This window comes from Eurosta solidaginis, chromosome 4 (genome assembly GCF_040869045.1).
Source record: "Eurosta solidaginis isolate ZX-2024a chromosome 4, ASM4086904v1, whole genome shotgun sequence".
Taxonomy (NCBI): domain Eukaryota; kingdom Metazoa; phylum Arthropoda; class Insecta; order Diptera; family Tephritidae; genus Eurosta; species Eurosta solidaginis.
The window spans coordinates 238,622,010-238,647,178 of record NC_090322.1 but is presented as its reverse complement, the minus strand read 5'-3'; the positions used below and the strand labels follow the sequence as shown (position 1 = coordinate 238,647,178).

At 36.0% G+C, this 25,169-nt stretch overlaps 1 protein-coding gene across 2 annotated transcripts in view; it reads right to left on the bottom strand.

Moving 5' to 3' along the window:
* The window catches only part of Hmr (Hybrid male rescue), an 87,794-nt gene that overhangs the window by 37,266 nt on the left and 25,359 nt on the right, over positions 1–25,169 (bottom strand). The window contains exon 1 of one of the 2 annotated variants that reach the window (XM_067785180.1): positions 10,193–10,277. The exons of the other annotated variant lie outside the window; for it this stretch is intronic. Coding sequence (XP_067641281.1) covers positions 10,193–10,219 — 27 coding nt within the window. The 5' untranslated portion in view covers positions 10,220–10,277. Of the gene's footprint in view, positions 1–10,192; positions 10,278–25,169 lie in introns of those variants that run through there. 2 annotated transcript variants of the gene reach the window in all.

The following is a 25,169-nucleotide window of genomic DNA, read 5'->3' as shown; positions in this document are numbered from 1 at the left end:
AAAAACAAGTTTATTAAATAGTAATAAATAAAGTTAAAAATGTTTTATAACGTTGATCTTTTTTCCGTTATTACCCGGAATATTGCTTCCACGCCCGTTATCACCCGGATTATTGGTTCCAAAGGACTGTCCTGTCGGGTTGGCGGCTTCTTGGAGGTTCAGTAGCTCATCCACGGATCTCTCTAGCGCAGATAAACTTCGCTGGGCGTACGGTCCTCCTCCAGTGGCTACGGTCTCGCTGCGGTTTGTAGGAACCTTTTTTTTTTAAGCTTCAACTTATAATCTAACAAAACCTAGGACAAATATAATGGTAGGAATGAACTGACACGCAGAATACAATTCAGTTACTACTAGAGGCCTGCACGGATACGATGGTTCGGGTATATAACTAAGTAAAGCTTCTGACAATTATCACATTGTCAGTTACTTTGGAAACTTGCATCGTGATATCGTACGGTTACTTTTGAAACTAACTGGTCAAGTATCTTATCGGGTATTATCATAAAAATAGTAGGCGGTGGCTGGGTGCTAGGATCTAACCAAACCTAGGGCCCATCTCTGCACCCTTCACAATGCCAGTAACATACCCGAGTAGAAACATTAGCAGGTAAAGCTGCTTTACTCGAGTCGATTTCCTGGTAAATTTTCTCAAACAAAGTGCCTACTTGTATATGATGGTTGAATTGAGTTGGGAGTCAAAAAAACCATCAGTAATTCGACTCGTGTAAAACAGCCTTAAGTATCAAAAGTAACTCCAGTCAGTAACCGTACGGATGCTACGATGCCACGATTCTGCGATGTATACTTTTGTATTATTCGTGCAGGTATATTCTTCTTACCTTGTTCCACTCGCGCCCGTTACGTATTGGAGGACCTATGGAGTTAAGATCCGTGGCGAAATGGTCCCACAATTCTGCCATGCTCCTCCTGGTCTCTCCAAAATTCCCCATGCCTCTGGCGACGTCTGGATTATTTTCCATCAGCTCGACCAGCTTTTGAAATTGCTGCGGCGTTGTTCTTCTCATTCTGAAAACTTCATTTATTCAAACCAATAAATAACTCAATTTAATTTAATGAATTACTCACTTTTATATATTTATTCAATTTATTTACTTTTTTCAATTGAAAACATTCAAATAAATGCCAATGCGTCCTTTTCTATTTTCAAGCGCGAACAAAATAAGCATTCGACAAATTTTGACAGATTTGGCGAAGCGAATATGATTGTTTCGCTTGTGGCAATTCGACAAATTCATCTTCGTCACTCATTCGACTTTTTTTTGCGAATTCGCTAGCGATTCGCATATCGCAATTCGAGACCGCGAAATTCGACAAAATTTTCATTCGCTTCGCAAGTGACCATATGCGTAAAAGATAAAGGCAGAGATAAAGATGGATATAAAGATGAAGATATGATGAGGAACATAAATATAAAGAAAAGGTTAATACAAAGATAAAGAAAAATATAAGGATAAGGACAAAGTTACATTTAAAGATAAATGTAAGGATAAGGATAGAAAGTAAACTAAAAATAAAAATAAAGGACATTATCAAGATTTAAATTTAAGTAAATTTTTATAATATTAAAAAAGATAAAGAAAAAACTAAAAATAAGGATAAAGGATACTGGTGCCAACTTGTCACACCAAGGAAGTTTTAATCCTTTTCCACCTGGTCATTGCAGTGAAGTGGGGCCACCCTTTTCCACTGCTTCCGTAGATGGGTTCCGGTAAAAATACTTTCTAAGTCGGAGCATCATTTTTCATTCGCATAAACAGACATAAACTTTGCTAATTTTAGAATATATACCATTTAGGTCACTTTGCTTGCAGTAATTAAGAAAACATTTATGCTTAGATTTAGTAGCTAGTGCTACACATGTTTTAAATATGTAAGTGTTAATAATTGTATCCAACAAATTTTCGTCGTTGTACCTAATTCACATTTTATTTCCATGCTTTCATTGTTGTTGTTTGTGTTAAAAATTGCGTAATAAAATATGTAAATTCAGTTTTCGCTCCTGAAGAAGCTAAGGTGCTTAGCGAAACGTTGAGCCGAAATAGTGGAGTTTTCATTTACTTTGCACTAAAGCAAATTTGTGGTCAAAAACAGCCTATTTATTTACATAATATTAAATACAATTTACCAGCTAACATATATATATTTTAATTATTTAGTTATCTTATCCTTTGTTCTAATCCTTTTGTCCAATCTCAACTTAATATGCATTTTAAAACTAACATTATTCTCAAATATCAGCCTCAATCGAATAACCGCGTTCCCGAACTGAAAATAAAATTTGAATGCCCAATTTGCTCCCAGTTCTCAAATTGAGAAATTTCATTTACTCTAACCTTTTTCAAACATGGCCGAAAGGAAATATAATCATAAAAGAGAGAAAATGATATGAGAACGCATTTGTTTCTCACACAAAAAGGTAGTATCGATTGGTGGTATTTCGTTCATCAATAGCGATGGGCGTGAACAAAGTTCTGCTAAGCGACCATATACATATACGACGAGCGAACGTCAGCTTTTTGACAAATGGCTCATAAAAAATTATGTTAAGAAGCTGTAACTAACTGTAAGTATATACCTAACTTTCACTATGAATATACCCCATTTAGCTTGATATCGCTGCCCGCACAGTAAGCAAGTGACACGCGTAGTCTCGTTACAGAGGACGATCGACCGATACGTAAATATGAATCCAGTTTGTGTAATAATGGTTTTTTTGTTTGTGAATCGTGAAATTGTTCTACGCGATAACGTAAGCATTTACGATCATGCCGACTTAAGCTTTGCTTACAAACGTAATTTAACATCTATCCGCAAATCAATGTTAATAAAAAATTGCCTTTTTTTTAAGAAAAAATCTCAGGTTCCCACTCAACCATAAACATATTACAATTATATGTAAGTACACAACGACCAACCACAATACAAAGGAGTGCATGTGACACGTGGTGTCGGATAATCCGTTTCTTTGTTATCAATCCAACTTTTATTTTGGCCTTAAAAAATAAAATTCCGGTTTTAACTTTTTCTATCGGACTCAAAAAATAAAAATTCAGATTTTACTTTTATATGTGGACGTTTATGGAAAAAGTTCGAAAAAGGATGCATGATTCGACATGATATTGCTATAGGGATACCTGATAACTCAAACATTTTCACCTAGGACAATTTTTTGACCCGGCCTTTTTCGACTCCGAAAAAAAAAACAAATAATTCACCCCTATTCTGCATTTCGATTACGTTCCCGTTCTACGCTCCGCTTTAATCCAAGTTGGGTATACTGCATTACGGCGGAATTGTAACGAGAAGAGGAAGAGCAAATGATTTTTCGAAATCAGCTGTTTGTACGGAATGTGTGAACATTGGAACAAAATAAATTAAAGAAAATTTTTAAAAAATACTGAAAAACGTTTATATTTTATTATCCACGCCATTTTGTACAAAAAAAAAGCAATATTAGATATTGCCGCAGTGTTATATTTTTCTGAGTGAAGTGCTTTCATAATTGCAAGTGTGTTTTTGTCGTTCTTTTGGCCCATTCCCTGCCGTGGCCACCAAGTTTTGTTAAAAGGGATTCCTGCACGAATATAGGTAACATTTTCTGAATTTTATGGATGCTAATTTCATTGCACTGGCCTAAAATACTTTATAAAGATTTATTTATTCTTTCCGCAAGGATTGTTTACGTTTTCACTTCGCCTTCCTCTACTCCGGCAGCTTGCTTTGGTATATAACTGGACCCAACGAACAGACACAAATTCTAGCTGTCTATTATAATCGAATCATAGCCGCGGCATTATTTGTGGAGTTGGAAAGCAACGCATACGAAAATGGCCAGGCGAGAATGGAAAGGCAAATATTGCGAGATTTGTGTAATCCATTTGAGATGAGTGACGAATTGTAAGAAATTGAACTTAAAAGTGGTAAAGTTTATTGTCTTATTTTCTTATTTAGGTTCAAAAAAAAAAACTTTCGACTTAATAAGGATGCTTTCAAGTACGTGTTATTCGTCCAAGGACTTCGGCATCGACATCTGCCCTTAATATTGTAGTAGCTGCTTTGAGATTTTTGCAGAAGGCAGTTACCAGCATGAAATAGGGGCGGATTATAATGTAGGAATGGGAGAGTCAACAGTGTCAAAGTCACTGTCTACGTTTCTGGATATAATGCAACCAAAATTATGACCTCAGTGTGTTATCCACTTGCATATGTCTCTTGCATCTGAGTATAATGCAGCGACGGAAAATAATAATCACCCCTATTCTGCATTTCGACTTGGATTGGAATTTTTTCGATTTGGCAACTTTAGTATTCTGGTTTCCAATCTCTTTCGATCCAACTTCGAATCGTTCGATTTTGTGTATTCTACATTTCGATCGTAGTTCCGTTTTTCTAAGTTGCAAATTTGTTGGCGGAAAAATATTTTCTTTTTATTTTTTTTATTAATTTATAACTGAATTTTAACAAAAATGTAAGTAAAATTCGATGAGAAACGTAAAAGGCTTGATGGTGATTGTTTTTTATATGTTTCCAACATAAGTGCAGTATGAGACGTTGGCTAATTTAATGGCAAGAAAGCAGGATATCATGACTCCTGGGAAGCCAGCCTTCGCATAAAATTCTTGCTTCGCTTGAATTTTCTCCTCTTCACTTTGTTATAATGTTATCCATTGAGGGCATAATTTTGGTTGCACTACATCCAGAAACGTAGACAGTGTGACTTTGACACTGTTGACTCTCCCATTCCTTCATTATAATCCGCCCCTATTCCATGCTGGTAACTGCCTTCTGCAAAAAATCTCAAAGCAGCTACTACAATATTAAGCCCAGATGTCGATGCCGAAGTCCTTGGACGAATTTACCACGCAAAAGTATCTAACACGTACTTGAAAGCATCCTTATTAAGTCGAAAGTTTTTTTTTTTTTAACCTAAATAAGAAAATAAGTCATTACACTTTACCACTTTTAAATTCAATTTCTTACAATTCGTCACTCATCTCAAATGGATTACGCAAATCTCGCAATATTTGCCTTTCCATTCTCGCCTGGCCATTTTCGTATGCGTTGCTTTCCAACTTCACAAATAATGCCGCGGCTATTGATTCGATTATAATAGACACCTATAATTTGTGTCTGTTCGTTGGGTCCAGTTATATGCCAAAGCAAGCTGCCGGAGTAGAGGAAGGTGAAGCGAAAACGTAGCCAATCCTTGCGGAAAGAATAAATAAATCTTTATAAAGTATTTTAGGCCAGTGCAATTAAATTGGCATCCATAAAATTCAGAAAATGTCAACTATATTCGTGCAGGAATCCGTTTTAACAAAACTTGGTGGCCGCGACAGGGAATTGGCCAAAGGAACGACAAAAACACACTTACAATTATGAAATCACTTCACTCAAAAAAATATAACACTGCGGAAATATATTCTATTCATTTTTTTTGTACAAAATGGCGTGGATAATAAAATATAAACGTTTTTCAGTGTTTTTTACAAATTTTCTTTAATTTATTTTGTTCCAATGTTCACACATTCCGTACCAACAGCTGATTTCGAAAAATCGTTTGCTCTTCCCCTTCTCGTTACAATTCCGTTGTAATGCAGAATACCTAACTTCGATTAAAGCGGAGGGTAGAACGGGAACGTAATCGAAATCAGAATAGGGGTGAATAAAATTCAAGCGTATTAAAGTTAAGTTTAAAATTTTGTGAAAGCGTGTTCTATTGTGTGTTCAAAATGTTTTAGTTGAACCGCTACTACCCACTACCCATCAATTTATCATTTTTTAGACACAATGACCTCAGTACCAAAACGCAATTTTTACTTAGTATGGCTGGACGAAAAAATACCCAGGAATAAGGTTCTTGCTATCGAAAACTACGCTTTCGGCACAGTTCTTAAAAATAATAACCTAAGTTTTGACAAAGATATCAAATTAAAAATTTTCATACGATAACGCCTGTGTAAAAGTGAGCGTGGTCACTAGACGGTTAAGCCGATTCCATTAAATTTTGGCAGCCACCTTCCCTTTTATGAAAACTTCTATCCTGCCAAGTTTTATTTTGATCGGACAAGAAACTACTGACTTATTAGTTTAACGCCGCTAGGGATATCAAATCGCCCATTGTGTAAATGCGTGAAATGACAATCTCAAATATTTCTCAAACATGTTGGGGAAACTCTTTCAAATGGTATAAAAACATCGAAACCCAAATTGAGAATTTTAAATTAAGATCTTTTTTACAATAGCTCAAACAATTCCCACGTATTCTTATTCTCTTTAGTTTAGTAGTCGCTGAGCATTTGGTGCAGCAACATCGATTGCGTGCGTCGCTCGCAATGTTAGCGAATGTTGTTGGCAAGCAACAAGCTAAGATCGTTTGTTAGTTTTTTTAATGCGCACAAGCGAAAAATATATATTATTTTGACCAACCATTTTGCGCAAATACAATGTATATATGTACATATGTACTTTATTGTATAAACCTTTGGCTTGCCATTGTGCGCATTAAAAAAATAATAATAAACGACCTTGTCTTGTTGCTTTCTAATAAGCGAATGAGCTACGCAAAACGATGCATCAAGTGATGTGCGCTATCATCGCGCTCTCACTAATACATCTGCATTTCCATTTTGCCGACGTCTGATCTAAATTTTAAATTAATTTGAGAACCTACCCTGTTCTCACATCTCAACCGTAACTTCTCCCAGGCATCTCAAATAACCATTTATAATTTTAATAAGACCTTTTCCCAACTTTTCAAACTGAAAAATTTACTTTTCTCTAGCCCATCTCAAACGCTATAACATGAAACCGAGAAAAAGGAGGTGATTTTGGGAATTTCCGTTTCGTGGTTTTTGGGTTTTGTCGTATGAAACATAAGATGAAATAACTACTGTTGAACTATGTATCAGGGATGGGCGTCATCAACAAATTTGGGGCCGTTTGGGGATAATTTCCGGGACACCCTGGGGATCCTCCCGGGTCTATTGGTGTTCATTACAGGGGCTCCCTCGCGATCCTCCTAGGGTTTTGGGGTCATTTCGGGGTGGCGTTTGCGACTCCCTCGGGTTCTTTTGGCATGGTTGAGGGGAGTACCTCGGGGTCATCCTGGGGTCATTCCGTGACCTTTTTGGGACTCCCTCGGGATCATTTGGGGGTCATTCGGGGATGATTTTGGGGACTCTCTCGGGGTCATTCGTGGGTCATTTCGGGATCTTTTTGGGGACTAACTCGGGGTCATTTCGGGACCTTTTTGAAGACTCTCTCGGGGTCCTCCCGGGGTCATTCGTGTGCCATTTCGGAATCTTTTTGGGAACTCCTTCGGGGTCATTTGGGGGTCATTTCGGGATGATTTTGGGAACTCCATCGGGGTCATTTGGGGGTCATTTCGGGATGGCTTTGGGGACTCCCTCGGGGTCATTCGTGGGTCATTTCGGGATGGTTTTGAGGACTCCCTCGGGGTCATTTCGGGATGGTTTTAGGGGCTCCATCGGGGTCATTTCAGGATGGTTTTGGGGACTCCCTCGGGGTCCTCCCGGGGTCATTTGTGGGTCATTCCGGGATCTTTTTGGGGACGCCTCGAGGTCATTTCGGGATGATTTTGGGGAGTCCATCGGGGTCAATTGGGGGTAATTTCGGGATGGTTTTGAGGACTCCATCGGGGTCATTCCGGGATGGTTTTGGGAACTCCATCGGGGTCATTTGAGGGTCATTTCGGGATGGCTTTGGGGACTCCCTCGGGGTCATTCGTGGGTCATTTCGGGATGGTTTTGAGGACTCCCTCGGGGTCATTTCGGGATGGTTTTAGGGGCTCCATCGGGGTCATTTCAGGATGGTTTTGGGGACTCCCTCGGGTTCCTCCCGGGGTCTTTTGCGGAGTCCCCAAAACTATCTCGAAATGACCCAGATGGAGTCCCCAAAAAGATCCCGGAATGACCTCGAAATGGCCCCGAGGGAGTCCCCAAAAAGATCCCGGAATTACCCACGAATGACCCCGGCAGGACCCCGAAGGAGTCTCCAAAAAGGTCCCGAAATGACCCCGAGGGAGTCCCCAAAACCATCCTGAAATGACCCCCAAATGGCCCCGATGGAGTCCCCAAAACCATACCGAAATGACCCCGAGGGAGTCCCCGAAAAGATCCCGGAATGACTCCGGGAGGACCCCGAGGGAGTCCCCAAAACCATCCCGAAATGACCCCGAGGGAGTCCCCAAAAAGATGCCGAAATGACGCCGAAATGACCCCGAGGGAGTCCCCAAGAAGATCCCGAAATGACCCACGAATGACCCCGAGAGTCCCCAAAATCATCCCGGAATGACCCGAGGGAGTCCCCAAAATCATTCCGGAACTACCCCCAAATGACCCCGAGGGAGTCTCAGAAAGGTCACGGAATGACCTCGAGGTACTCCCTTAAACCATGCCAAAATGACCTCCAAAAGACCCCGAGGGAGACGCAAAAGCCATCCCGAAATGACCCCAAAACCCTAGGAGGAACGCGATGGAGCCCCTGTAATGAACCCCAATAGACCCCGGGAGGATCCTCAGGGTGTCCCAGAAATTACCCCCGAAAAACCCCGCAAATACTCCCCAAAATCATCTCAATATTACCCTAAGAAGCTTCAGAACTACACGCGAACTGGTTACGCATATGGGTATATTTTCAGGGCATCTCGATGGTTTATTTTTTTATTTTTGAATAACTGAATAAACACTAAAATTTTATTGTTATTCCATGTTTTCTAAATAATGAATAATAACTCAATTCTTTATTCAAAATTTGCAAAAATAAGAATGGGCGGTTATCATCAATTAAAATATTTTGAATAACGAGAAAATGTTATTCATTATTCAAGAAATGCTTGAATAAAAAATAACTTTTTATTCATCAATAAGAAAATTTAAAATGATGAATATTTTTTTATTTTGACTTGTTTCATTTCAAAATGACTCAACCCTGCTATGTATACCAATTTAATACTCTACCACGTTAACGGGAGAGAGAACGAATACAATGTATGTATGTATGTACATATATCAAATAAGGGTTGCCAACTTTACTCAAGCTACACACGTACACCGTACTTCTTGCCTCCCATCTGCTCAAAGCACCAAACATATATTTGTACAGCTGGTACTTCGGCTGAAAGTCGTATTATAAAAATATATATATCTTCTGTCCCTTACAGCCGACTAACACTACAAAATGGCGTTCGCGAAATTTTTACATAATCTAAACACAAGCATCTATCGAACCCACTACTACGTGAACTCACACGCTCATTTCGTTCTCTTTCAATTTTCTCTCTGTCCCTCAAAAGAACATGGCTGTGGTTTCTCGATTATCTTTTCTAGAGTTGTGCTTTTTCGTTCATTTCAGAGATTCGAATCTTTCGTTCTTTTTCTGATGAACGAACAAGTTGTTCTCTTTGTTCATCTGTTCTTTTTTTTCAAGCAAATTTGATTGCTGCTCGCACCCGCGAAAAAAGCCAACAAGTATAGATGGGGGTGTGTATGCAGCAATGCTTTGTGTTACCTACACAATGAGTAAATGAGTAATGAATAAATAAGTTAATATATATATGTATAATTAACTTCAAAAAAAGTTACAAATTTCGGAAGATCCAGGAAATTGAAAGAGTACAGACACAAATTGTAAATATGAACTTTTAAAGTTTAATAAATGTAATAATTAGTTTCTTATAAAGCATGTTTTTCATAAATAGTCCATACATATATTGTTGTGGCAGTGCCACACACAAAGTTAACCACACATATCTTTAGTGTAAGTGGCATCATCGACATTCGTGCTCACTGTGAATTTCTGCGTATGTATGTATGAATTTACAATGTTCGCGAACGAGAAGAGAGAAAGAATAACATTAGATAAAACGAACTAAAAGAACAAATGAACTTAAAGAACAAAAAGAACCGAAATCGAAGATCTAGTTCACTTGTTCAGTTGAGAGACCCGTTCAATTGAACAAGTTCAGAACGAAATGACCCAGCTCTAATCTTTTCTGCTTGTGTTCAAATATAGCAATTCATGCATACACATCCACATGTACACATATATGTATGCTAGTACAAAAGCAAAAATAGCAAGCAACTTTGAATGCACGATGTGTTGGAAAATATATCATGATACTTCACACTAAAATAAAAGATGTACTCACCGTATCCATGTCAACTTCCATAGACATTTTGCAATTTATTGTGCACCACTTAAAACTTTAAATAAATTGAAAACTTTAAATTTACGTCACACAGAAAATTTACTTGCTTACAATTGAGTGAACATACCAATACTAAAATGTGAATTATAAAAAGCTGTCAATAAAGAGGAGAAAAACTCTGTTCCATGTCGCTGTTAGCTCTTGAGCAAAAATGTATGTAACAGTTTATACATATATTTATGTATACATGCATACATTTCATTACATACATATACTTATTTCGGCTATCGTGCGAGCTAATTTTATGACGGCAGCCCTCTAGGAAAAGACACATTCTACAATGCATATTGTTTCCTACAGGCTCAACTACACGGCCGATCGAGTGTTCTCTGTTGTGAGGATGAAGACAATTAAGTTAAAGATAAGAGAGATAGATGAGAGATATAAAGATAAATACAGACATAAATATATAGGCAAAGATAAAGACAAGGGCAAAGACAGAGATAAAGATCAAGATATAGACAAATATAAAGACAAACATAAAGATATAGGTAAAGGTAAAGGCAGAGATAAAGATGTATATAAAGATGAAGATATACATATATGAAGATAGAGGTAAATATGAGGATAGAGAGAGAAAAAGAAAGATATAGAGATAAAGACAAAAACAAAGATAAATATAAGGATAAAAATAAAAATAAATATGAAGATAGAGATAAAGATAACGACAAAGATAAGGTAGAAAATAAAAATAATTAATATTAAATATTAAAACCAAAAGAAGGATAAAGATAACTAAAAACATATGTAAAAAGACAAGGGTAAAGATAAAGATGGAAATAAAGATAAAGACAAACACAAGCATCAATATAAAGATAACGATACATATAAAAATAAAGATAAACGTAAATATATGTAAAAATGAAGATAAAGCTTAATATAGACATAAGGATAGAGATGAGGAACATAAAGATAAAGAATAATATAAGGACAAAGACAAAGATACATTTAAAGATAAATATAAGGATAAAGATAGAAAGTAAACTAAAAATAAAAATAATGGACATTAAAAAGATTTAAATTTAATTAAAATTTTATCTTACAACTTTAAACAAGGAATTCTTGTTTGTTTGTATAGCCGAACGATCTCGGGAACGGCTCAACCGATTGAAATGAAATTTGGCACAGAGATAACGTATCAGCTTCTAAGACTTTCTACCTAGGCGTTGCCACTCAGAATCTTTCACAAGGTTGCCACCTATTCGAAATAAAAAAAAATTGCATGAGATATGCCGATATGGGTATCAAACGAAAGGTATTTCACTCCGCATTACAATAGGGAAATTTTTGAGTAGGATTGCCATTTAGGGTTGCCACCTATTCGAAATTAAAAAAAATATCATGAGATATGCCGATATGGGTATCAAACGAAAGGTATTTCATTCCGCATTAGAATAGGGACATTTTTGAGTAGGTTTGCCATTTAGGGTTGCCACCTATTCGAAATTTAAAAAAATTGCATGAGATATGCCGATATGGGTATCAAACGAAAGGTATTTCACTCCGCATTAAAATAGGGACATTTTTGAATACGGTTGACATTTAGGGTTGCCACCTATTCGAAATTTAAAAAAATTGCATGAGATATGCCGATATGGGTATCAAACGAAAGGTAATTCACTCCGCATTACAATAGGGTAATTTTTGAGTAGGGTTGCCATTCAGGGTTGCCACCTATTCGAAATTAAAAAAAATTGCATGAGATATGCCGATATCGGTATCAAAAGAAAGATATTTCACTCCGCATTACAATAGGGACATTTTTGAGTAGGGTTGCCATTTAGGGTTGGGGTAGTTAGACAAAATAGTACTCTATTTACTCATATTCTATTAAAGTTTTAAAGGATAACATGAAAGTTAAAAATCTTCGTAAAAAATCTGACACATGATTCGACTTAATTTTCTTAATTTCATACACGCTAATAAAATTGAAATGCAATATCAAGGCACATATATTTAAATGGATATTTTTGGCAAATATGAAATGAATAATTGCAATATCTCACAGATTACTATTAGAAAGATTTCTCACCATAGCAAAAAAAAATATCTCACCATGGCAATTTTCTACCGTTGAACACTAGAGGCATAGGTTCAATTTGAAAACGACATCTAACAATTTAACTACTTATCAACAGATGGCGCTTAGGGAAGTAAGTTGACATTTAATTAAACAAACTGATAGTTGTCATTCGTGAAATTTACAAGTTTTTGGAATGTAATAAAATTTTGAGACTTTCATAGTGTATAACTAAAAAATTTTTGAAATTAATAATTCGGCGCAGGAAGATACTCGACTTAAATAACTTAGTTATCGATTTCACTAATTGTCATGACAATCCCTTATACTATAGGCTGGAATTACCCATTTCAAATTTTTCATTCCAGTTCATTTTGCGGTTAGTGTTTGATATGTTTTTGAAATCTATTTTTAAGGAAATCAAATATTGGTAAGTAAAAATATATAATATATGTACATATAAAAAAAGCAGAGTTTGATTAATGATGACATGTAGAACAAAGCATACTCGAAGATTGCCGAGCAAAGCTCGGTCGCCCAGGTACTAATATTAAAAAAAGGTAAAGAAAAAACTAAAAATAAGGATAAAGGACAAAGAGAAAATATAAATGTAATTAAATATTTGTGATATTAAAAGCAGATGCAAGAAAAATTGTAACCAAATATAAAGATAAAGGACAAAGAAGAAATTTAAATTTAATTAAAGTTGTATAATATTAAGATCAAAATACGGGCTTCCTTACAGACTTTATTGGCGCTTAACCTAAGAACGATTATGGCCGTCCAACAAGGCGCACCAGTCGCTTCTTTGCTTGGTTAACTGGCGCCAACTTGTCACACCAAGGATGCTTTAATCCTTTTCCACCTCATTGCAGTGAAGTGGGACCGCCCTCTTCCTCTGCTTCCATAGGTGGGTTCCGGTAAAAAGTGGGACCGCCCTCTTCCTCTGCTTCCATAGGTGGGTTCCGGTAAAAATACTTTCTAAGCCGGAGCATAATTTTTTATTCGCATTACATGGCCTAGCCAGCGTAGCCGCTGCGCTTATTTCGCTGGACTATGTTGATGTCTACATACATAAAGTTCGTACAGCTCATCATTACATCTTCTTCGCTGCTTTATCTGATGAGCATGACAATGGTCTATGCTTCGGCACTATATAGCAAGACGGGTACGATAAGTCACTTGTAGAGAATGACTTTTTTTTCAAGTAAGGACGCTTTATTAAACTTGTGTATATTTCTTCTCTTGTAGTCGGTGAACATGGCAGCAAAACGGCATTTGGAAAATTTTTAAGTAAGCCACTAACAGGCATATGCGAACCCTCAGCCAAGCTTCGCTCTGGCCTTCGAAATAACATGGCTGTGTCTCTCAATTATATTTTCAACAATCATAGTTTTGCGTACGTACACACACATGTATGCATATATGTATGTATGTTACAGTATGCAAGCACAAAGTAACAAGTAAGGAAGTCTAAGTTCGGCTGAACAGAACATTACATACCCAGCTGTACACTTGAAATGCTGTTGTTGTTTGTTTTGTGTGCTTAATAGTGTTATAAGGCTGCGCAATAATACATATACATATGGTTCTATTCTGAACTAATTTTTATTCGAGTTATGGCTCCCGAAACATAGAAAATTGCTTCATTGCGGATAAGTACAAGTGTGTTGACTTCCTTCTGACAGGCACTCGCTTAAGTTAGCATAACGGGAAAATCTGGGTTGCCATTGTTGTTTCGGTTGAAAACGGCCAATTAGGGTTCTGTGCAGGGACATAAAATATTGAAACAGGGTTTTTGTAATCACACAAGATATGTGAAGGCGTTTTCGAGATATCGACCAAAATGTGGACCAGGGTGACCCAGAACATCTTCTGTCGGGTACCGCTAATTTATTTATATATGTCATACCACGAACAGTATTCCTGCCAAGATTCCAAGGGCTTTTGATTTCGCCCTGCAGACCTTTTTCATTTTCTTCTACTTAATATGGTAGGTGTCACACCCATTTTACAAAATTTTTTCTAAAGTTACATTTTGCGTCAAAAAACCAATCCAATCACCATGTTTCATCTCTTTTTTCATATATGGTACAGAATTATGGCATTTTTTTTAATTTTTCGTAATTTTCGATATCGGAAAAGTGGGCGTGGTCATAGTCGGATTTCGGCCATATTTTGTACCAAGATAAAGTGACTTCAGATAAAGACGTGAACTAAGTTTAGTTAAGATATATCGTTTTTTGCGCAAGTTATCGTGTTAACGGCCGAGCGGAACGACAGACGGTCGACTGTGTATAAAAACTAGGCGTGGCTTCAACCGATTTCGCCCATTTTCACAAAAAACAGTTATCGTCATAGAATCTATGTCCCTACAAAATTTCACAAGGATTGGTAAATTTTTGTTCGACTTATGGGATTAAAAGTATTCTAGACGAATTAAACGAAAAAGGGCGGAGTTACGCCCATTTTGAAATTTTCTTTTATCTTTGTATTTTGTTACACCATATCATTACTGGAGTCGAATGTTGACATAATTTACTTTTATACTGTAAAGATAATACATTTTTTGTTAAAATTTGACTTAAAAAAAACAATTTTTTAAAAGTAGGCGTGTGCGTCATCCGATTTCGCTAATAGGAGTAACGTGCCTACCAAATTTCATCATGATATCTTCAATTACTGCCAAATTACAGCTTGCAAAACTTTTAAATTACCTTCTTTTAAAAATTTTACTAGTTTTCTATTTTGCGGCATAAGGTCAACGCACCTACCAAGTTTCATCGCTTTAGCCGTCTTTGGTAATGAATTATCGCACTTTTTTGGTTTTTCGAAATTTTCGATATAGAAAAAGTGTGCGTGGTTGTAGTCCGATTTCGTTCAATTTAAATAACGATCTGAGATGAGCGCCCAGGAACCTACGTACCAAATTTCATCAAGATACCTCAAAATCCAGATCATTTTGATATATAGAAGCCTATATCTATCTCGATTAGTTTATGCCGTTACGGATTACCGTTATGCGAACAAAGTTAATATACTCTGTGAGCTCTGCTCAGCTGGGTATAAAAACAACAATGTTATTGCAAAAAACGTATCTAATAGTCAAACTTTCATTCATTCATATTTTTGCTTGTTCCTTCGGTGTGCTTCCACTCACAACACCGTTTTATTTGCGCGAGACTTTCACAGCGACAGAAATTAAGGCGGATTTACATAGATGCTTTGGTTGTGTTGCAACGATCTGACGCTTTGGTAGGCCATTAATATAAAAATGAGACTCCTTTGCTTTGAAGCGATGAAAGTGTTGTAAATATTCCTTTGAGAATTTCCAAACTTCTTGAGTCCCTTATCATTCAACAAACTTTGCTTAGCATCATATAAGATCGGCCGTAAATTTAACTCATCTGTCGGGCTAAGCATCGAAAGATTTACATAAACGATTTGGTTGCGTGCCTACGCTTTGACAACTCCAGACGAAAAACCAATGAACGCCTTGCGTTATCTTTGCTTTGAAGCGACCAAAGCGTTTATATAACTTTGCCCTTATGAATTTATGTAAACAGCCATAGAAGTGACATTTTTCCCTACGGAGAAATGTTATACGTGTAGCGCTTATATTTTGTTTAGTCTCTAGACTTTTTTGACTCTGATAGAACCCCATACAACTCTGACCAAAGAACTGTTCTTGGGAGTCGTACGTTTTTGTATTAAAGAAAATAGGTATTTTAAAGTCAACAATAAAATATATGAACAGCGTGTAGGAATGCCAATGGAAACACCGACATCGCCGGTCATAGCAAACATAGTAATGGAGGAATTGTTAACAAAATTTGAAGAGGATGCGTCTCAAAAGCCCCGTTTGCTAACAAAATATGTTGACGATCTGTTTGCCATTGTGAAAACGAATGCAGTGGAAGACATGATAAATATATTAAACAGCTACAATAGAACTATCAAGTTTACATTTGAAATTGAAAAAGATGGATTACTACCATATCTAGATACGCTGGTAGTAAGAAAGCATAATAAGTTATCCTTTGATTGGTGCAAAAGACCCACTGCATCGGGCAGATTGATCAATTTTTATTCAAAGCACGACAAATCAACCATAGTCAACACAGCGAAAAACTTTATCAAGACAGTTTTATCAATCAGTGATACGATATACCATGGCAAAAATATAGAAATCATTACGAAAATTCTGAAAGACAACGATTTTCCTTTAGGTCTATATTCACGAATATTTTACAAAAGCTAACACCAATCAAACCTTTAATCATAAAACTAATAAAATATATAAGACATCCACGCATGTTCCAGGGCTATCAAATAGAATGAAATACTCCAAAATGTATGACCGTGAGAGATTTAAAATAGCATTTACTTATAATAATACTGTCCAGAAAATATTCAGTAATACAAAAAACAAAATAGATAAATATGACAAATCGGACGTTATATACCGGATTCCTTGCAAAAATGATGGGTCCTACGTATGCCCTAAGGTATATGTTGGTACAACTAAGTCCAGACTAAGAACAAGGATTTCCGCGCATAAATCAAATTTAAAAAATCGCGACCACCCTAATGAAAACAAAACAGCTTTAAGTCAGCATTGCAGAGAAACCGGGCACACTCCAGATTTTGAGAACGTAGCAATAATGCAACAGGAGAAGCATTACAACAAAAGATACACACTTGAGATGTTGTTTATTATTAACGAACCGAGAGAGAAACGAATGAACTACAAAGCAGATACGGAAAAATGCGCGTCGGCATACCGCCAACTGATCAACAGGAGCAACAGGAGAGCACTATGAGAGTTTCGCCTATTATTTAGTTAGTTTAATGTATTGCTGTTTGTGTAAACCAGGCATGCTTAACGAACGAAACGATATCATTTCGTTACGCTAATCAACGCTAATAAACGAAACGAAGTCACTTCGTTTCGTTTATTAACGTTAAGAACGTCAAATTAACGTTAATTTGACGATCTTAACGTTAATAAACGAAACAAAGTGACTTCGTTTCGTTTATTAGCGTTGATTATCGTAACGAAATGATATCGTTTCGTTCGTTAAGCATGCCTGGTGTAAACATTTGTTTACCATTACTGTATATTTTTTGGATGTTTACTTTTTCGGTTCTATTGCCTTCTTGTACTTATGTTTAATATTGTAAAATTAGTCGACAAGCTACACCCAAGAGCGTAAGTTTATAAATAGGTTTTTATATTATTTATGATTTTAATGTTTCATGTTTGTTTTTTACAGTCTTGAGAATGACCTCAGATTGAGGTCGAAATATCGACTAAATAAAATTTAATATATATACATATATATAAAATCTATTCGGGTTTTAATCTGAATATATATGTATATGGCCTCGAGCTCGTTAAATATTTAAAACTTAACCTTTAACTTTATTTTTAACTTTAACTTTCCCTTTAACTTTAACAATCACTTTAACTTTAACTTTATTTTGAACTTTAACTTTAACATTCCCTTTAACTTTAATTTTAACATTCACTTTAACTTAAACTTTAACATTCACTTTATCTTTAACTTTATTTTTAACTTTAACTTTCACTTTAACTTTAACATTCACTTTAACTTTATGATAGAGATCCAATTTTATGTATTTGGCCTGTTGCTAACACCGAACCTTTTTCGAACCTTTTCGAACTTTTTGGACAAATATCCGTTAAGGTTTTTTTATTTAGTCGCCAAGCCCGCGATAAAATCTATGCAATAGCTTAAAAACATAATTATAAACAATAAAATTAATTAAGTTTAACTTTAATTTTGTTACAATAGGTTTAACGATTTTTGATTTATGATTAATAATATTTTTAAAATTGATTTTATCACAAGTGGGAGGTTTTTTAAATACCAATCTATTCTGGGCCCAGATAAGCTCGTGTACCAAATTTGTTGAAGATATCTCAATATTTACCCAAGTTATTGTGTTAACGGACAGACGGACATGGGTAAATCAATTTTTTTTCGATACTGATGATTTTGATATATGGAAGACTATATCTATCTCGATTCCTTTATACCTATACATCCAACCGTTATCCAATTAAAGTTATAATACCCTGCGTACAAGTACAGCTTGGTATAATTAAAAGCAATTCACAAGGTCTCCTATTCGCGATATGTTCTATGTTTTAACCAAATTTTATATTGGAAACCATGGCAACTATCAAATCTTAAAATTTTACATGAATACGACACTCTTGTGAATTCCCCAAATATAAGAGATGAATATACATATATGTACATACGTATGTATGAATGTGCATAGGTGGAAACAAATATGACAATGATTTTGTTATTTCCTCATAACTTCATTATCGCCACGTTGTCGTGCGTGCAACCGTATCGTCATTTTCAGCACAACTACATATGCATACATATGTATCTTCATTGTATAGGTAGCGTTCTCTAAATTTACCAAAAAAAAAAATGTGCACGTTATATAAGAGTTATTGAATTTGGCCATAATTCTCTAGCATGAGGCCTAAAATCTGGAAGATGTATCAGTTGTATGGAATATTCCTTATTATTAGGCCTGCCATACACTAGACGTTTTTTAACGCACGAAAACCGAATTTTTTTGCCACAACAGAAGTAAGCATGCGTTGCGGTACTATACAACAAGTGTCTGTGAAATCGACTTAGGTTTTTTCGCAGTAAATTCGATTTATCAGTATAAAATATACATACAATGTTGTGTAACGAAAAAGTTCGCAGTTTATATGATGGTATATCAAACAATATATGATTCGAGCTATACAAATGGGCATTTGCAAAATGTAGCCAGCATGAACACTTCTTCGAATCCTAATACTAATTTCACACAGACGGCTTATTGAATAATAAAGGCAATTTTCTACATTAAGACGCTTATTGAGCTCAATCTTCCCTACAAAATTCGAATCTATTATTATTTCATTAGCAGCTAATCGAATGCCTAATGAAGTCAAAAGCACAATGCAACTCTGTTGGCATCGTTCCGCTTCCGTTTCCGTTTCTTAGTTTTCAAAGCAAATGTCATTGTCTGCATGGCGGAACGATACAAGGTGGCCGCATCGAACAGCTGATTATAACCTTTTTTATTTGATTTGATACATCAACTACCGGCGCAGTACGATTTTGACATTTGTCCATCGAATTTACAAGTACATGGAATTTTTTTTGTTTGTAGGTATGTCAACATGCTCTCACCTTGTATCGTTCCGCCATGATTGTCTGTCTCATCCTTCATACTAATCGAGCAGTTACTTCTGTGTGAAAGCAAAAAATTTACGATGTCATTAGCAGGTGAAATGAGATCATTAAGTTTCTGTGTGAAAACAGTATAAGCCCGAAAATGGAAAATGCAAAAATTAGCACTAAGGTACGATTAACTGCAAATGAGGTGACAAAGTAATGCAGATAAAATCATGAATGTATGGCAAAACTACTTTCATTGTGAATTCATACAAGGGGTGAATGTTTGAAAAAAAAACGTTCACAATAGTACACAGCCTCTATCACCTGTTCAATAGCTGTTCGATTACTTAAATCATTTGTCAATAGTGTTTTTCAAACATTTTTGTAAAGGAATGGTATATTGCATTATTTACATATTTTAAAATATTTGCTTAACTGGCTGCTCATATTTTATCTAATAACAAGATTTTATAAATTAAAATCAATATGTAGTATGATTTTCTCTATACGCAATTAAAAGACAAGCTGATTTGAAATACAAATGGGCGATTCATTGCATTTCAATTTAATAACGGCGAGCAAAAAACAAACTTCTTTTCCATTCTCTGGTCGTTCGCGGCAACCATTCAACCTGTTACCAATTATTTGACAGGTGGGTATGACAACGGAGGAATAGAAAGACTTTTCACTTGTATGAATTCACAATGACTACCACTTTTGAAACATTTTGGCTCACCTCACAAATATGCACTATCTAGCTAGTTTTCAACCAAAATTAACAAGATTTAAACATGACGAATTATGTTTTCCCATCTCTTTATTTCTCTGAAGTATGTATACTCTTATGTATAAGGCTTATTTGTAGCCTAAATAAGACGTAATTATAAGATAATAATAAGACGTAAGATTATCTTATTTACCTTGTTAAAAGATTGACTTTCAGCGGAGCAGGCAGCGATGCCGCCCTATTCTTTATTACTTACAAATGCTTATGCAGCCTAGCACATTTGTTTCTACTTGGCGTTAAAAGCCTTTGCCATTCCAGAATAACGGAGAATGGCAAGGATAAAACCACTACAAAAGACCGGAAACCCAGCCAGTACCTAACGATATTATGCCTTTGGTCAGTAACGAAAACATTTGAAGCCGTTACGATTCCCTCAATTAAATGAAATTCTTCGGTTATCCAGCCATCAGCATGACTTCCGTAAAGTACATATCACTACCACCATTTTGAACTCCATTAACACTAATCATAGGACGGTGCTAGTGCAGCTTGGCCTGTTTTGACGTAGTCAACCACGACTGGTTCGTTCTTCTCCGTTAGATAGATAGATAATTTATTGAAGATTGCACTGCGACCATTGGTCTATTGTGCCCTCACCTCCTTTACAGCACATCATCCAAGCCGAATTCCTTGATGAACCCTAGACGTTCTCTTGGTTTGAGAGATTTAATGTGGGAATGTTCTGGTCATGGTGAGCCCATAAACTTAGCCCTGTGTCTTGAGATTGCATCACAGGATATGGTCCGCCGGCTCCGCTGATCGATCACAAAATTCGGCATGTGTTATTCCGTTACTTTTTAGGTTTTATATATATGTTCGTATTTTTATCAAAATTTATTCCAAAGAATAATGAATTGAAGTGATAAATTTTAAAGTGATATATGTATGAATATTAACTTTGGTCGATTTGTATGGACGAAAGTTAACCAATATCGCACCATCGATAGGTTTTGGGCTCAAGAAAAAAGTTCCACTACGCATACCCAAAAAATAATTTCCGAGCCTGCGAAAAAAATAATGGCGAAATGGTAAATTTTTTGACCAAAACACTCCCCAAAACCCAAAAAATATTTTTTTTTTTTCAAAAAACTGTTGTAAAAATCAATGGCGTGATATCGGTTGATAAATCGACCCAGTCTAATATATGTACATACTTTTTATATATATGAAATATAATGAATAGAATGAATTTGAGCTAATTTATCAATTTTCAAGTAATTTTTCAACCCAACTAGAACTAGTGTATTAACTAGTAGGATGCTGATGCAAATATCGAATAGTATCAAAGAGTATATATTTGTCAAGAGGCGTCACTCGATAACAGACTGAAAGTATGCCAACTGGTATGTTGATATTGAATAATCTAACTAGTATGTCAGTTGGTATGATATTGATGTATGTATATAATAACTAGTATGCCATCTCGTATAATGCTGGCGCAAAGGCTGACTAGTATATTAATTGGTATGACCCTGATGAGTATGCTGACTAGTATGGCATCTGCTACGATGTTGGTGTATATAATGACTAGTTTGTCAATTGGTATGATGCTGATGCAGAGACTGGCAATTGATATTTCGTAGGATCGCCATGTTAAAAATACCAGTTGCTAATATGAAAAAATTACAGAACTCATACTAGTTGGGATTTTTCAAACTAGTATTCATCTAGTATATATCTAGTTGGTTTGACTGCAGGGTACGAGAGCTGTGGTACACAACCAGCAAACACAGTTTCTAAGGTTAGAGAAATATTGTGATTTTATATTAGAGCTCCAATATAGTTCTCTAATGCATCTCTCATCGAAAGCTAGGCTAGAGAACAAAGTTAGAAAGAGAACGATTTGAGAAGCAATAGAAATGCCATGTTGTCACAATTATCGATAATTTGTACAAAATGATCACTCATCCTTAGTGTTGTACAAAAGAAATAAAAATCGTTAAAAATTGTGGAAAATAATGGTATTTGCAAAATCACTTTTAATTAATTTATTAAGTGAAAATTAATAAAGAAAAACAAGTAAGAAAGGCTAAGTTCGGGTGTAACCGAACATTACATACTCAGCTGCCAAATTACAGCTTGCAAAACTTTTAAATTACCTTCTTTTAAAAGTGGGCGGTGCCACGCCCATTGTCCAAAATGTTTACTAATTTTCTATTCTGCGTCAAAAGGTTAACGCACCTACAAAGTTTCATCGCTTTATCCGTCTTTGGTAATGAATTATCGCACCTTTTCGGTTTTTCGATATCGAAAAAGTCGGCATGGTTGGAACTTACGTGCCCAGGAACTTACATAGCAAATTTCATTACGATACCACAAAATTTGCTCAAGTTATAGTGTTTACGGACAGACGGACGGACGTACGGACATGGCTAAATTCATTTCTTTTTTCCCCCATATAATTTTGATATATAGAAGTATATATCTATCTCCGTTAGTTTATGCCGTTACCGGGTACCGTTATGCGAACAAAATTAATATGTGACTCGGTCTATGAAAAGGTGGCTTATGACTCAAAAATGAAATTGCGAGAAACACATGTTTTTTTTTTTTTGCGAGAAATCGCTGTAAACAGCTGTTTTTTGAGTCACAAGCCACCTTTTCATAGACCGGGTCACATATACTCTGTGAGTTCTGCTCACCTGAGTATAATTGAGAGCGAAAGTGAGCAAACTGTTGACATGCTATTTGACTGGCATTATGAATAAAAGGTGCCCTCATCCATACCTCAAATCCACGCAGAGCTAAATACTGAAGAAATAAGTGGGAGTGAAAATTTAAGTTTTGAATTATAAGAAGCCTTTGAATTATATTCATATTAAGTATAAAAGCGAATAGCCCATTAAAAGCATTTGATATAATAAAACGGTAAAAGTCTAGTTGAGGGGTCGACTGCTAATACGCTACCAAAAATATCGATAGAGGCGTCAAAAGACGCGTATTAATCTCGACAACAATAATATGAAGGCGGAAAATAAAAATTTTATCTCTGTCAGGAGATATTTGCAGTTGATGTTGGCGATTTTCAAGTGGTTGTTGTAGTATCCACAAAAAAAATTGTGAATATAAGAGTTTTGCGCGGATATAGTTTTGGTCGCCAAACCGGTGTTGGACCCACCCAGGGTAATTTTTTATAAGCGCGGCCGAAGGCCGCCAACGCAGAAAGGTGTTCTGCACAAAAATACTATGGATACCACCCCCGGTTTCGGAAGCACCCGCGGGTTATTTTTCGGTTTTTCGCTAATATCTATTGAACGAGTTAAACTTTTTATTTTCCGCCTTCGGATTACTAATACTGATGTGAAGATGCGTGGGTTGACACCCCTCTCGATATTTTTGGCAGCGTATTAGCAGTCGACCCCTCAACTAGATATTACCAATAAAACCATGGAAACTGTACTGTTTTAAATAATTGAATTTATTTGCGCTTCAACTTAAAATTCACATTAGAAATTGACGTTAGAATTGGATTAGAATTCTAAGCGAAATAATTCAAAAGCCATTAAATAAGGTCAAAGCTTATACCATTTATAACTGTAGTCCGGGAACGGAACGGAAGCACTACATACCTGAATCTAAAAGAAATTATTAAACAAGTGAGAGACGATGGAAGGTCAGTCAAAGAAATTTCGAAAGTACATAAATTGGCCTTATGACCACTTAAATTATTGCATTGGCATCGGTCCATGATACGTGTGCAAGGTTTCAAAATTATGGCCATTTGAAGTGGTCATAAGGTCAATTGATTTATCCCCCTTGACCTTATGTCACCCCACCATCAAATTATTCCATTGTCATCAGTCCTTGATACATATACAAAGTTTCAATTGACCTTTGTTCATTCTTAATAAGGTCAATTGACCTTGTGTCCGTTGACCTTATGTCACCTCACAAATAAAATATTGCATTCTGATCAGTCCTTGATTCGTGCTCAACGTTTTAATTGACCTTATGGTCATTTGAAGTGGCCACAAAGGAAATTGACTTATGTCCCATGACCTTAAGTCACCCAACCATCAAATTATTGCATTGTCAACGGTCCTTGATACATGTGCAAAGTTTGAATTAAACGTATGGCCATTTACAGTGGTCATAAGGTCAACTGGCTTTATGTCACCCCACCATCAATGCATTGTCGTCGGTCCTTGATACATGCGCAAAGTTTTAATTTACCTTATGGCCATTTAAAGTGGTCATAAAGTAAATTGACCTTATGTCCGTTGACCTTAAGTCACCCCACTATTAAATTATTGCATTCGGCCCTTAATACGTGTGCAAAGTTTCGAATTACTAAAATTTCCGGAAACTGGTGAATATTATGCTCAAAGATTCCGTTACATACATATGTACATGCATACAACCCAAGCAAGACCATTTGCACCTTATCATAAACTGCCTCAATGTGTTGCCGAAATCAAGTTTTCGTGATGGACACGGTAGATTTAAACTAAAAAAAATAGCAAAAGTTACTTGTATGCTCGGGCAGAGTTGAAAGCGATTGTTCAATAACATCAACGACGAGTTCAACCCAGGGTTGGGGTTTTCGATACAATTTGACTCGAGAAAGTACTGAAGTACTACGCTGCCATTTTTGGTACAATTTTGCCTACAGCTAATATTCTAATTTAAGTAATGTATTTTGCTGCTATGGCAGCCTTCTTTCAAACAAACGACAACGTTCCTTTCATCTGTGTACTTGCACTGGTAGTTCGATTAGCACTGTATCTCTTTATCACATACGATTTTTCAAGCAATAATTAGTTTCAAATAATATGTACCTACATACATATGTATGAAACCCACCTGTTTTCACTGAAATCAAAGAGAATATTTGGATAACACTACTATTTCTAAAATAGATGTAAACAAAAAACATATGGATATTGA